The following is a 15,423-nucleotide window of genomic DNA, read 5'->3' as shown; positions in this document are numbered from 1 at the left end:
TTTGCATCTTGGCTAAGGAGAGAAGATACCAATGAGTCAGTGTTGGCATTTTTGAAATTATGTTACAGGGACGGAGCAGTGGTTTAACCAGTGGTTAAAGTTCAGGTTGGGGAGATTTATTATTCTGGAAGTATTTATTGTATTCCTGGCATTTACAAGGTGAGACCCTGAATCAGGTTCTAGTTAGATACAGAACCTTACTTGGGGGAGGTCACAGTCTAGGGGACATAGTAAGGCATGGGAGGATGACTTGTGGAGAAAACACATTTAATACTATGATCAACGTGGACTGCTTTATTATTGACACCTGAAGGTTTTACAAGCCTTCAAATTTTGCCCCTGTTAAGGGTAATTGATTAAAAACATTAAAAATGCATAATGAGTATCAGTTTTTATCCTTTCTATCAAGTATTTTAATGTCTACCATGTTTTCATATTTTAGATGAGGATTTTAGACATTACTTTGAGGATGGCTAACTGAGTTGATTCTTAAATGAGATTTGTAATTTGGCCCCTACTTTTGACTGTTTCATTTACCTTTTGGGAGGGGGTGTAGTTTTTAGATGTATAAAAGGAAAGGATTGGACTTTTGAGATTCTTTCTAGGTCTAAAATTCTTTACTTTCACAGCGTTGAAAAAAAAAAAAAAGAGAGAATTTGGCCAATAGAAAGGGGGAGTCTTCATACTTTCAGAATAAAGCATTTGAAAGGAGTCTTGGTATTTGGAATTGCAAGGTCCTAAACATAAGATGTGGATAGAAGGTATAAAAGTCGAGAGGGTAGATATGTGGAAAGTTTTGCAACTGTACATAGCCACTTCTGGGTGGATCTAGAAAACGGAAAGCTGAGTTCAGTGGGGGAACAAATGGTGGGTGTGAGAAGGGGGCCAAGTGCCTGAGAGCAGTGCTCTCAGCCCAGTCGATATCTTCAAGCTTGGCCCTGACAAGAGGCTGGCCAGAGTATAGGTTAGGAATTCTGGAGTTGTTGGAAGAGTCAGCAGTGTTTATTTGGGGATTGAAAATGTTAGGAGAAAAGGCAAGCTAAAAATGCCATCTTTCCCACTCTTTGCAGGAAATGGAAATAAATGCATTTGCTTGCACTGATTTTTTTCAAAGATCTGGCATTTGCATGTATAATCAGAGTTTTGGAATGGCATGTTTAAAAGCAGGCTAGAGACTGGGGAAACCTTTCTTTGCACATTTTGCACACATGTGTATGTGTGCATGTGCGTGCTTAAGAGGACATTACTATAAAGTTGAAAATGTTTAAGATACATTTGCAGGTAACAATAGAAGAAATTCCCTAGGCATAGTAACTTAAAGAAGCTTATTTCTGTAAGAAAACAGGACTTTGGAAAAATATAGAGCAAACTAAATATACTTTTGAAATGTTAATCATGGGAATGGACTTGGAAAATGTTCTAGTTTTTAAAACTTTGTTTCGAATTTTGGTCTGTTTTAAACTTTAGATAATAGGGTATTAAAAAAACGAAAACAAAAAAGGTCATATGAGAAGGTGGGTGTGAAGTTGTTAAGCAAAATATTGGACTGGATTCATTTTAAAAACACTCCATATTTTATATAGATGTTGACTACCAAGAAAGCCAAATTGTGAACAATTTTAATGCCCTTAATATACTATTAAAAAACATTTTGCTGTTACTTTTATCTTGATTTTTTTTTAGATGTTTACTTTTGGAAGGAAAGGAATAAACCACAATTTTTATGCTTAGCTTTCACATATTTCAAATGGTATATTAATTTCTTTAGTGGAAGAGAGAAGGAATATAATGGAATGGTTTTAGTTGCTTAAATTTGTTTTTCAAAATACATAACCAGACTGCTTTAATTTTTTTTCTTGCCTCCCTTGGGCTATTTTATTCTGAAATATGGTGTCTTTTTTTCCTTTCACTGTGAAAGAATTCAAGGAAGTGAGGAAAATATGATCCAAATTAAATGTCACTTGAATGCTGTTATAATTTATTGACTCTCAGCAATTTTTACCTTCAGAAAAATTTTCTACAGTAGAAATGGTATCCACAATGTATATTTATTCCCCCTTTACTCCTTTTAGCTTTTTAATTTAAGCTTCAGCAAGCCTAATTATAAACTTTTGATGTGTTTTATGAGATTTTTTTTAGAACTGACGTTCTTTTTCAGTTGAAATTTTTATATTATTCCAAAATATCAATGGGAAATTGCCCATTAGTCAAGCTAATTCTTTACTTTCGGTGTCCATGGAGAAGAGAAGTGGTGAACTAGGGGCAGTTTGTTTTCTGCAGCAGATGGGTTTCTGAAAATGTGAAATAATTTTAAATGTACTTTTTCTCTGAAGCAAACTGCTTTTCTCTGATCACAATGGTCGCTCTTAATTTACCTCTGTTTTTTTAAAAAGAAGGTGACAAAGCCATGTCTGCTTGAGGCACTCTGGGAGATATCGGCTTTTAAGTCCGTATATTTGACTCAGGGTCCACTTGACCATGTGCCTGCATTGGTGCTTGGAGCCTTCACTACTAATTTCAGAATGATAATGGTATTTATTGCTTGCTCAGGACATGGCGTGTCTACCTCTTACTTTGTTCTTTAGCAGCCCTGTGAGGTAGATCATTTAAAAATTTTGGAAGTGGAAACACATTGCTTTACTAGGCCACACAGCTCCTGAGTGAATTCAGGCCTTTGATCTTAGAAATCCTGCTCCTAACCACTCTTCCCTCACTGTCTGGTAGGACTAGGTCCTCTTGCTACTCTTCTGGACAATGATGTGTTACTGAAGGCTCTAGATAGTTCAGGGCTTCCGCTCCAAACTTCCCAGACTAAACTCCACCACTCTGGCTTGTTGCTTGATTTGTCTGACTGAACATGGTCTTTCTAGTGTTTTCTCTTCCTTTCCAATCAGACCTATATGCCAATTTTAGCCAGTATATACTGTGTGTGTCCATCTGTGTTCATCTGTCCATCCATCCATCCGCCCATCTGTCCTTTCCTCTGGCAACCTTGGGAAATTTAGGAATCCAATAAGGCATGTAGAGAATACCATGAGATTGTTAAATACTTGGAACCTAATTGCATAAAGAATGCCTGAGCTGGATGTGAGTATCTGTGGGCTTACATGGACCACATTCTTTTCTTGGGCGTTACTCCACTTATCAGGCAGGTGCTTGCTGAAGGCGGGGACACAGGGATGATTCTCAGAGGTAAAGGATGAATCTTATTCCGGGATAGAAACCATTACCCCTGACTTAGAAATTTCCACAGATGGCATGCTTGGCATTTCTAGCCGCCCTCATGGAAGAAAAATATTTGGAACAAAAACCCACCATGTTGCTCCTCGAACTCTGATAATATTTTCAATTAGTAGCAAGGATGTGTGTATGGCATCTAAACATGGTTTTAAAACAAAACCTGGAAATTTTAGACAGGCTGCATTTTGGAATGACCTGACTTGTTTATAGTGGGTGCAGTTTGCTGCCTTTTCTCATTTTCTCGCCTTGGTGCCTGATGACTATGGGGCTTGCCAATAGACTTTTGCTCTTATGTTCCCTGAGAAGGAGGCACGGGTGTGAATTAAACTGTGAGAATTCCACAGCTAATGGGAAATTAAAGGTTTTTCGACTCAAATTTACTGCTTGTGAATTCAAATGACAGCCATTAAGTAAAATGATCATGGGGTTAGACATCCACAGCAGAATAATCTGGCTCCTGGGTGAATTTTCTGAATTATTGCCATTTACAGTGATATTGCTCCCGACAAAGACGCCTATTGCCAGCACTGTCTTCCTCCCTGCTTCTGATGGGTTCTCATTCTACTCAGAATTTAGAAGTGTTTTCCCCCTGCAGTCTTGCTATTTAACTGCTGGCCATGGAGTTCCTCCAGTAAGTGTTTAATTATATTTTGGGTATCATCACCACTTTGATCCTATAGGAAAGAAGCAGCAGATAAGTGGCTGCTTACAGTTTTGTGCTAAGTGACTTTTTAACATTTGAAAAATCAATAAAGTCTTCATTGATCAAGTTTTTTTTTTTTATTTTTTTTTTTAAATAAATTTTATTGTTATATTCCTCATACAATTGCAATCCCCCCATTCTGACCCCAATCCCTCCCCTCCCACCCCCGCCCCCCTAAAAGTGTCTCTGGTTCATAGTTTTTTGTTGATTTTGATTTTCACTTTCTTATAGTTATTCATTTTCCTGGTCCCTTATTTAAGTTTTCTAGATTCCTGCTATGAGTGAGACCATCCGGTATTTTTCTTTTTCTTTTTGGCTTATTTCGCTGAGCATGATCCCTTCCAGCGCCATCCATGTTGCTGCAAATTGCATGTGTTTATCTTTTTTGAATGCTGAGTAATATTCCATGGTATATATGTACCACATCTTCTTGATCCAGTCATCTATTTTTGGGCATTTGGGTTGTTTCCAAAGCTTAGCTATTGTAAACAGTGCTGCTATAAACATAGGGGTGCAGGTGTTCTTTGGAATTGATGTTTCTGTGTCCTTTGGGTAAATACCTAGGAGTGGAATTGCTGGATCATATGGAAGCTCTATGTTTAGTAGGTCCAGAAATCTCCACACAGCTTTCCACAGTGGTTGGACCAGTTTGCACTCCCACCAACAGTGCAGAAGAGTTCCTTTTTCTCCACACCCTCGCCAACATTTGTTGTTGCTAGTTTTTTTAATATGTGCCATTCTCACTGGTGTAAGATGGTATCTCATGGTAGTTTTGATTTGCATTTCCCTGATGACAAGTGATGTTGAACATTTTTTCATATGCCTGTTGGCCATTTGCATTTCCTCTTCAGAGAAGTTTCTTTTAAGCTCTTCTGCCCATTTTTTGACTGGATTATTTTCTTTGTTGTTGTTGAGTCTCATCAGCTCTTTGCAGATTTTTGTGATCAGTCCTTTATCATTAGTGTTGGGTGCAAAAATGTTCTCCCAGTTGGTGGGGTTTCTCTTTGTTTTTGTTATTGTCTCTTTTGCTGTGCAAAAGCTCTTTAATTTGATGTAGTCCCAGCTGTTTATCTTTGCCTTCACTATCACTGCTTTGGGTGATGTGTCTGTAAAGATGTCTTTGATGTGCAAATCACGTAGTGTTTCGCCTATATTTCCTTCTATATATTTTATGGTTTCAGGTCTTATGTCTAGTTCTTTAATCCATTTTGAGTTGATTTTTGTGTATGGTGTGAGGTGGTGGTCAAGCTTCATTCTTTTGCATGTAGCGACCCAGTTTTCCCAGCACCATTTATTGAACAAACTTTCTTTGCTCCAATGCATATTCTTTGCTCCTTTGTCAAAGATTAGTTGACCATAAATCTGTGGGTTTATTTCTGGATTTTCTATTCGATTCCATTGGTCTGTATGTCTGTTCTTGTTCCAATACCATGCAGTTTTGATGATTATGGCTTTGTAGTATAGTTTGAAGTCTGGGAGTCTGATGCCTCCATTCCCTTCTTTTTTTTTCAGGAGAGCTTTGGCTATTCGGGGTTTTTGGTGATTCCATATGAATTTCATCAATAATTGTTCTATTTCTTTGAAGAATGACATTGAAATTTTGATTGGAATAGCATTGAATCTGTATATTGCTTTTGGTAGGATGGCCATTTTAATAATGTTTATTCTTCCAATCCATGAGCAGGGGATGTCTCTCCATTTCTTTGTGTCTTCTTCTATTTCTTTTAACAGTGTTTTATAGTTTTCTTTGTATAGGTCCTTTACCTCTTTTGTTAGATTTATTCCCAAATATTTGATTTTTTTTGTTTCAATAACAAAAGGGATGGTCTTTTTGATTTCTTCTTCTTCAGATTTATTGTTTGTGTATAGGAAGGCTACTGACTTTTGCGTGTTGATTTTGTATCCTGCCACTTTACTGAACTGATTGATGAGTTGAATTAGCTTTTCTGTGGAGATTTTGGGGTTCTCTATGTATAATATCATATCGTCTGCAAATAGTGATAGTTTGACTTCTTCTTTTCCTATTTGGATTCCTTGGATGTCTTTCTCTTGTCTTATTGCCCTGGCTAGGACTTCCAGTATTATATTGAAAAGCAGTGGTGAGAGTGGACATCCTTGTCTTGTTCCAGATCTTAATGGAATTGCTTTCAGCTTTTCACCATTGAGAATGATACTGGCTGTTGGCTTGTCATAGATGGCCTTTATGATGTTGAGGTATGTTCCTTGTATCCCAAGAATTTCAAGGGCTTTTATCATGAATGGGTGTTGCACTTTGTCAAAAGCTTTCTCAGCATCTATTGATATTATCATATGGTTTTTATATTTCTTTTTGTTGATGTGTTGGATAACGTTGATTGATTTTCGGATGTTAAACCATCCTTGTGCCCCTGGAATGAATCCAACTTGGTCGTGGTGAATTATCTTATGGATACATTGTTGGATTCTGATAGCTAAAATTTTATTGAGGATTTTTGCATCAGTGTTCATTAGGGAGATTGGCCTGTAGTTTTCCTTTTTTGTGTTGTCCTTGTTCGGTTTTGGTATTAGTGTAATGTTGGCTTCATAAAACGTGTTTGGTATTGTCCCTTCCTTCTCAATTTTTTGGAAGAGTTTGTGAAGGATAGGCACTAATTCGTCTCTGAATGTTTGGTAGAATTCATTTGTAAATCCATCAGGTCCTGGGCTTTTGTTTTTGGGGAGGTTTTTTATTACCATTTCAATTTCGCTAATTGTAATTGGTCTGTTTAGGTGTTCTATTTCTTCTTTATCTAGCTTTGGGTGATTGTAGAGTTGTAGGAATTTGTCCATCTCCTCTAGATTGTTAAACTTGTTTCCATATAACTGTTCATAGTAGTTACTGATTATTCTTTTGATTTCTGCTGTGTCCGTTGTGATTTCTCCTCTTTCATTGATGATCCTGTTTATTTGTGCTTTCTCCTTTTTTCCTTTGTGAGCCTGGCTAGGGGTTTGTCTATTTTATTGATTTTTTCAAAAAACCAGCTCTTGGTTTCATTGATCTTTTGGATTGTTTTTTTAGTTTCAATTTCATTTATTTCTGCTTTGGTTTTTATTATTTCTTTTCTTCTACTGGTTTTGGGGTTTTTTTGTTGTTCTTTTTCTAGATCTTTGAGCTTCGAGATGAGGTTGTTTCTTTGCGTTCTTTCTTGTTTCTTGATGTGAGCTTCTATTGCTATATATTTTCCTCTTATTACTGTTTTTGCTGCATCCCATACATTTAGGATATTGGTGTCCTCCTTGTCGTTCAATTCAAAAAAAATTTTAATTTCTTCTTTGATCTCCTCATTAGTCCAATGGTCTTCCAGTAGTGTGGTTTTTAATCTCCATGAGGTAGGAAAGTTCCTTGCCTTCTTTTTATGGTTTATTTCTAGTTTGATGCCTTCATGGTCAGAAAAGATGGTTGATATGATTTCAATCTTGGTGTATCTGTTGATGTTTGTCTTGTGCCCCAGTATGTGATCGATCCTGGAGAATGATCCGTGTGCGCTTGAGAAAAATGTGTACTCCGTTTTTTTGGGGTTTAGTGTTCTATAGATGTCTGTTAAGCCTAATTGCTCTAGGTCCTTATTTAGAGCTTTGGTTTCTTTACTTATTTTTTGTCTTGTTGATCTATCCATTGTTGATAGTGGTGTGTTGAAGTCTCCCACTACGTATGTGTTTTCTCTGATGTCTGTTTTCAGAGAGGACAACAGTTGTCTGATATATTTTGGTGCTCCTTCGTTTGGTGAGTATATGTTAATGAGTGTTATTTCTTCTTGAAGTATTGTCCCCTTGATCATAATGTAGTGACCATTGGGGTCTCTTTTTATCTTTTTGAGTTTGAAATCTGTTTTATCTGATATAAGTATAGCTGTTCCTGCTTTCTTTTTTGGTCCATTTGCTTGTAGGATTGTTTTCCATCCTTTAACTTTGAGCCTATTTTTATCTTTTGTAGCTAAATGTGTTTCCTGGAGACAGCAAAAGGTTGGGTTTTGTTTCTTAATCCAGGCTGCCACTCTGTGTCTTTTTATTGAAGAGTTTAGTCCATTTACATTTAGAGTTAATATTGATATGTTAACATCTGTATTTGCCATTGTGTTTGTCTTTCCTTTGATTTTATTTATTTATTCTTTTAATAACTTTTTTTTTTTTTTTGGCCTTCTTTCATTGTTATTCGTCCCTCTGAGGTTCTGGCTTTAGGACTCCTTGTAGTATTTTTTGGAGTGGGGGTTTAGTTGCAATGAAATTCCGGAGTTTCTGTTTGTCTGGGAAGGTCCATATTCTTTCTTCAAAGAGGAAGGAGAGCTTTGCGGGATAGAGTATTCTTGGTTGGCATCTGTTTTCTTGGAGTCTGTTGACTATGTCCCTCCACTCTCTCCTTGCCCGTAGTGTTTCTTCAGAGAAGTCTGATGTCAGCCTGATTGGCTTTCCTTTGAATGTTATCTGTTTCTTCCCTCTTGCCAGCTTCATTATTTTTTCCTTGTCCTGGATTCTTGGGAGCTTTACTATTATGTGTCTTGCTGTATTTTTCCTTTCGTCGTGGAAGTTTGGTGTTCTTCTTGCTTCTTGTATATCAATTTTCAGCTCCTTCTTCACATTTGGGAAGTTCTCTTCAATTATCTCTTTGAATATTTTCTCTGTTCCTACATCTCTCTCCTCTCCTTCTGGTATTCCTATAACTCTTATATTTCCTTTCCTCATGGAGTCAGATAGTTCCCGAAGTCTTTCTTCGTTCTTTTTCCTTCGTACTTCTCTTTCCTTTTCTGTTTTGGTTCTTTTTATTTCTGTGTCTTCAAGATTACTTATTCGTTCTTCCATTTCATCTATTCTGCTTTCATTGCTTTTCCCAGAATTCTTTAGTTCTTCCATTAATTCTTTGATCTCCTGCATTTCTTTTACTTCCCTCTTTAGGGACTCAATTTCTTTCTTCTGACCATTGTTTTCCCTCTCTAGGGACTCAATTGCATTCTTCTGATCGTTGATTATTTTTCCCTTATCATTGTTTTCCTTTATGACTTCTGTCAGTTTTTTAATCACGGCAATTTTAAATTCTCTTTCTGGAAGGCTCAGAAATTCTTCCAAGTTATTGTCTTTGCAATCTGGGGGCTGGCTTTCTTTTTGTGGTGTGCTTTTTCTCTGGAGAGTTGCTAGGTTGCGTGTGGTTCTTCTCCTCCCTACTGTCTGTTTTCTAATTTGCCGTATGCGTTGGGACACTGTGTTGTTGGGACTGGCCGGCATCTTGGGTGGGCTTCTCTGTTCCCCTCTGGTTCTTCCAGGAGTCATCTGTCAGTTTCAAGCAGCCTTTAATGGAGAAAGGTCCCTGTTCTAAAATGCCGATGTGGGGACACACTCCCCTGTGCGCCTGGTCTGCCCCGGCGGTGGGTTCCTGCTCCCCTCTGGGCTTGGACTGCAGGCCAGAGGGGGTCTGGCGTGGGCGAACTTCCCCCGCTCACCTCTGGCTCCTGAGGAAGCCTTCTGCAGGTAGTCTTTACTGAAGAAATGTCCCTGTTCTAAAATGGTGATGTGGGACACACTCCCTGCGCGTCTGGTCTCAGGCACACTCTTCTGCGCGCCTGGTCTGCCCCGGCTGTGGGTGCTCGCTCTCCCTGTGGGCTCAGACTACTTGTTCGGAAGGAGCCAGGTGTGGGCTAACTCCCCAGCTGGCCACTAGCTCCTTCAGTAGCCTTGCTGGGGTCAAGTCGCTAGGTGGCGCCAGAGATCTCTCCTAGAGCCCTTGGGGAGCTGATTTTCCGCCCCGTGGGACAGGGAGCAGAGCGGGGATGGTAGGGTACACCTCAACGGCTTTGGGGTGCTGTGTCTGCCTTGTGCCCCACCGTCGTGGGGAACCCACGCCCCTAATTTCGTGCCCCGGGTCTCAGTTCCAAAGCCCTCAGTTCCAGGACGCGGGCTGTAGCCCAGATCAGTGGCGCGGGAATGGCGCCTTTTGAATCCCGCTCCCCTGCCTGGGCGCCTTGTTCCTGCTCACTCAGGGAGGGCCTCCGCCGTCTCCCCGCAAGCCTAGGTCGCAGGCGCGGGGACCTGGGCAGCTGCGATCTGGTCTGGATCCGCGCCACTTTCCGCGCAGGCTTACCGGGCTGCCGGGGCTGTGTGCTGGGGCTGGTCTCCTCCTGGGGGGCGGGGCTCTCTTTAATGGCGCCCGGAGCCGTTCGCTCACCTCCGCGGCGGATCCTGCAGGGTTCGCCTCAGCTCCCGTTCACGGGGTGTGGTGGCTGCAATAGTTCCTTTCCACTCACAGTCCCGCTTGCTGTGTCCATTTTTCTTGTTGGCCGTTTTGGTTTGTTGTTTCCTCCTCTCTGCCGGTCGGAGAGTGCCGACTTTGTGGGCGGGGGAGGGGAGCAGGGTTCTGCGCTTCCCTCCCTTCTCGTCCTCTTTTATGGCCACTTTCTTATTCGGGCAGTTTGCTGGAGTCGTCCGTTTATCTTCCGTGTCCCAGTTCTCACTGGGACCTGCCGCTTTTCCTCCCTATTAACTTTTTTTAATGGGAGATCTTACTCGCAGTGTCTCCTCGCGGCCATGTTGCTCCGCCCACCTCTTCATTGATCAAGTTTTAAGTGATGTCAGGAAAGAAACTAACTTGGGCTGCATAACTCCTGCATGTCAGCCACTGTGCTAAGCATTTTATGTGTGTGATCTAATTTAATCTTCATGATGTCTCTTAAGGGTGAATGTTGTTATTCCTTTTTTATAGATTAGGATGTTAATGCTTACTGAGAAAGGTCAAATAACTCACTCAGATTTCACCTGTGAACCTTGTCTATCTGGCTTCAAAACTCAGTGACAGTTCTACCTATTTGTGGTTGAAATAAGTCAAACAATCAAAATGTATTTCAATACTTTTTATGCTTAGGTAAATATTCTGTCATTAAAGGTTTCAAGAATTACTTTCTTTCCCCCTCATACTCTAAGGGTTAAAGATCGAAGCTAAAAGCAGATGGTTGTCTTTCATTATCATTGAGGTGTATGTAATTCTTAGACCACGAATTTCCCCTGCAACCTGCATATGAGGTTATTAAGAAGTAATACAATACACCTCTTCTCAGCTTTGTACTCCCATAAATCATATTGAAGTTCAAATGCAGAAAACCTTTACAAGATATGTTACAATGTAATGAAAACTTCTGGTTTCTGCCTTTTGCTTTCCAACCCCATGGTGAATCGTAAAATATAGATAATTAACATTTAACTATTTTTAGAGCTGTGACTGTTACCCTAGACTGGAGGCTAACACTGCTTAAAATGTCTGGGTTGTTTTGTGTACAGCTACAAATATCTGTCTTCCCAAATCCTACTGGGGCTTCAAGTCCTTTGCCCTTAGACTAGCCTTCTGTGATGAGGTCAGCTGTCACTGATCCCTGTCTTGCTTAGTTCTTTGGCTTTTTCTGGCTGTATAAGCACCTAATTATGTTTGTCCTTACTCTGTGTGTGTGTGGAAGGGAGTGTTTCTGAGTTTTGGCTCTTACATTTCCAGCAGCACTGTAAGAGTCTGTTGTGAAAGGTTGTCTTATAAAAATCTCCCTATTTCTCCGTATATAGTAGGTGCTCAGTAAATAGTATTTGACATACATAAGCTGGCATGAATCCAACAAATCACCTAACTGCATTCTCAGCTGCATAAAGTATACAGGAATAGTCACAATGTAAGTTTTATGCAGAATTTTTAAAATGCTGAATTGCTAATACATTCACATGGTTCAAATAAAAGAATATAAAGATTTAAAAAAAAAAACTCAACCCCTTCTCTGTTCCTATTCTCTTATTCCCTGCTTTTCCACAATAAGTAGCCATTTTGTTAGTCTTCTATATCCTTATATTTTATTTATTTAGATAACATTGATTTACATTGTTCATGTTTTAAAAATAAAGGATCTTCCCGTTCAGGTGTTATCACACTGCACCCACCAGCAAAACACCTGTAGTGTACCATCATAGTCTATTTTTTGCTCCCTCTCACCCCACCCTCTTTTGTATTTGAAAGAAACAATTTTACACAAATAGCACTAAAAGTACTCATTTCCCATATTTTGAAAAAAAAACTTTGTAATACTGTATAACAGTTCTATACCTTACTGTTTTCACTTAACTATATAGTGTTTTTCGCAGACCAACTCATAGAGACCTTCCTTGTAACTCTTACAGTTTGGTTGTGTGTTCCATTATGTACCTGTTTCATATTGATGGGTTGGATTGTTTCTCTTCCTTCACTGTTAAACATGCTGCTGCTGTGACAAATGTGTACCTACGCTGTTTCACCTGAAAGCAGGTGTGTCTGGAGGACACACTCCCTGGATCACAGGGAAGTGATTTATACCTGTGACAGGTACTGCCAGATTGCCCTCCTCAGGGGATTAGACACCCACACAAGCATCTCACAATAGATAGGTACTCAAACTTTGAGATTTCTGCCAGTCTGGTGAGTGAAAGATGGTATCTAAATCTGGTTTGAATTTTCATTTGTCTTTTTAAGTAGAGCTGGGTATGTTTCCACTTTGGTATTAGGGCCATTTATGCATTTTTGTGAGCTGCTCATATCTTGCCATATTTTAACAATAGTTTGTCATTCATGTCAATTCCTGGGAATTATATTAATTGTTATACATTTGAATGATGAGCCTCTTGTCTGTGAAAAAAGTTGAAAATATTTTTCCTGGTTTATTATTTGCCTTTGTTGGTGGTAGGAGTGGGTTTTTAAACTTCATTTCCTGTGTGCAAGTTTGCAGTTTTTGGGTAATTAAAATAAGCATCCTGGTGGGCCTCCCTGGTGGCACAAGGGGTTAAGCACCGCACTATGAAGCAATCCGCAGCCTCTGCAACATGAGTTCGATCCCCAGCTGGCCAGGGAGCAAACCACATGACGCGGCAGAGCTCTCCTGTCTTGCCCGCTGCTCCCCTCAGCAGTGTATTTCAGTCAGTCTGCTTGTTCTGCTCCCCACTCTGTCTCTGGTGAATCCTCTCACCCCCCACCTGTACCCCAGATCTTGTATGCATAAATAAATAACTCTTAAAAAAATAAGTGGTCTGGTGGTCTTAGGTGCCAGAGTCTTTGCTTGTCAATTTTTAGGTAATCAAATTTTTTCAGCTTTTCTTTTATGCCTTTTGGATTTTAAGGTTTTAATTCTTTGGTACACCCAAGCTGCATCTTTTCCTCTAGTGCTTTTTGTTTTCCTCTCCTTCTCCCTCTCCCCCTCCCTTCTTCTACCCCTCCCCTTCTCCTTCAGGGTCCATGATCTGAGAGATGAATCTTTGTTTTTTTTTGGATGACTGCCCCATGATTCCAACATCCAGTTGGAAAATTCGTTTCTACTAGGTTGAAATGCCATCTTTATCATAAACTATAATATTACTTGGATTTTATATTACTAACAAATGATGATTAACTGGTGGATATTTAGTATGGTTACTTATGCAGTATACATTTATTAAACACTTAAAAATAGCTAGATGATGAATTATCTCGATGCACTAAATAAGAGAATTGGAGAGGCTGAGAAAGGCAGGGAGAGGCTTTACACAGCAGAGAACACTGAGCTGAGTCTTGAAGGTTCAAAAAAAGTTGTCCAGCCAGGAGGGGAAGAACATTTGGGAAGAAGAACTAGTAAGTATAGAGGCATACATCCATGAGAGTCCTTGATGTTGGGGGGACACTTTGAGCAGCTCTTCATGACCAGGTGTAGAGCAGGAGACACAATTGCAGGTGAGACCAGGATAATTCATGGAGCTTGTCTCTCTTAAGTCAGTTTGGGATTTGGGCATGTGGAGGTGTTGTACCTGTGCCATGCTTTCATCCCTCTAAAAAGCTAAAGGGAAAAGATTAAGAAGTCTAGAATAAATGGAAGCCAGCACTTAGTTGTGTTCTGCAGGTCGGTTGTTGAGTTTTGACACCTGTTGCTTATTCTAGACTACTCCAAGCTCCCGAAGCCGAAGTCTCACTTTGCTTCCCCATGGAACACCCAATTCTGCGTCTCCCTGTAGCCAGAGACACCTCAGTGCGGGGGCCCCCGGTGTTGTCACAATCACGCATCACAAGTCGCCTGCAGCCGCCCGAAGAGCCAAGAGTCAGTATTCCGGCCAGCTTCACGAAGTCAGAGAGGTAGGCTTTGCTCTCCTACTAGGTTAAGTGATCCATGGGAGTTGAGGACTTGCCTGTTGCTCTGCCACTTCTCTTCCTTTGTACCATCTTGCTTATGAAGAGAGAGGACTAGCAGCAAACCTGTGGGCCGTGCAACCATGACAATCCCTCCTGGTTTTGAAAATATAATTGTTTCTATCTTAGGTTAAGTGAGTTTTGGGGAGACCTTTGTCAGAGCTCAGGAAGCCAAGAAAGCAAACCTAAGGAAACATGGATGTAAACAGAAGTACAGTCAAGGTCTCCATGCTTATAGCAAAGAATAGGCAGAGTAAGACAATCGATGATGATGAAGTAATTGAGGATGATTTGAGACTCAGGAAGTGTTAGACCTAACGCTGATTCCCTCTCTTTTCTGACTTACTTTACTTTCTGAGGTGCTTGCTTCCTCACCATCACAAACACATGTCCAGGAGAGTGTCTAGGAGAGTGGAAGAACACTGCCCTGGAGTCAGAGATTGTTGTTTAAGAGCAAGTGTTCTGAAGCTGAGTTTCTGCATCTGTAAAGTGGGGCCAATACAGGCCTTACCACCTTTCAAGGGAGTTGAGGATCACTTGTGATAATGCAGATGAAAGTTCTTCATCTTTTGAACCTGTATGGGATTGTGTCTTCATTTTACTTCTGATAAAATGGAATGTATCAGTTTGGGGATTCCAGATCCTTAATAATTTATATCATCCTTTGCAACTGTTATTGAAAACAGATGATAGAAAGTAAGTGATGTTGGTCTTGGTTGTCTAACTTGTGTTGAGTGTTGAGGCTTTTTGCCTTGTAGCTGACTTGTAATTGGCCCTCTCATCTTGTTAGAAGTAGCAGAGCCCTTTCTACCTATCAAGCAGGAGAATGGGGCCCTCTGGAATCGGGTCTTATTGCTGTTGGGGTCCGCATGCATCTCACTTTATTCTTTAAGTGTCACAAACCAAATAGTGCTGACTATCTGGTCTCATTCTGGCCCAGGACAGAAAAACTGCAATCCTCTGAATCAAATCTGTAGATACATATAAAAGGCATTTTTTTCCCTTGATAGACTTATACGTGCACATACTTTGCATTTTCTAATAAAAGGTACATAGTCAGATGATCCCTTGAAATAGTCACCCTGAAGTTAAAAAAGTTGGCCTCTGAGCTTAAATTGGATAATATAAGGAACGGTTGTATACATGTATATATTGCCTTTCATTTTTTATGGTCCCTTTATAAAACTGTTAGGGAAAAGTTGTACATAAAGTTGAATAGTATAATGGTACCCATCACCTACTGTAAATATTTCTAATTTTCTGCTCTTGTTTCATCCCTCTTCCTCTACTTTTTTTTGCAAGAGTATTTTAAGGAAATCTT

The 15,423-nt window shown here is 39.9% G+C and overlaps 1 protein-coding gene across 5 annotated transcripts in view; it reads left to right on the top strand.

The window, feature by feature from the left end:
* OSBPL10 (oxysterol binding protein like 10) overlaps positions 1-15,423 on the top strand; it is a 232,954-nt gene that overhangs the window by 102,797 nt on the left and 114,734 nt on the right. For 3 of the 5 annotated variants that reach the window (XM_054692912.1, XM_037525666.2, XM_054692915.1), the window contains exon 4: positions 13,857-14,048. The exons of the other annotated variants lie outside the window; for them this stretch is intronic. In XM_054692912.1, the coding sequence (XP_054548887.1) occupies positions 13,857-14,048 (192 nt within the window). The remainder of the gene's footprint in view (positions 1-13,856; positions 14,049-15,423) is intronic. 5 annotated transcript variants of the gene reach the window in all.

Source organism: Talpa occidentalis, unplaced genomic scaffold (assembly GCF_014898055.3).
Source record: "Talpa occidentalis isolate TD23 unplaced genomic scaffold, MPIMG_talOcc4v2.1 talOcc4.10, whole genome shotgun sequence".
NCBI classification, from domain to species: domain Eukaryota; kingdom Metazoa; phylum Chordata; class Mammalia; order Eulipotyphla; family Talpidae; genus Talpa; species Talpa occidentalis.
The sequence above is the reverse complement of the archived record's forward strand: the minus strand, read 5'-3'. Positions and strand labels throughout refer to the sequence as shown.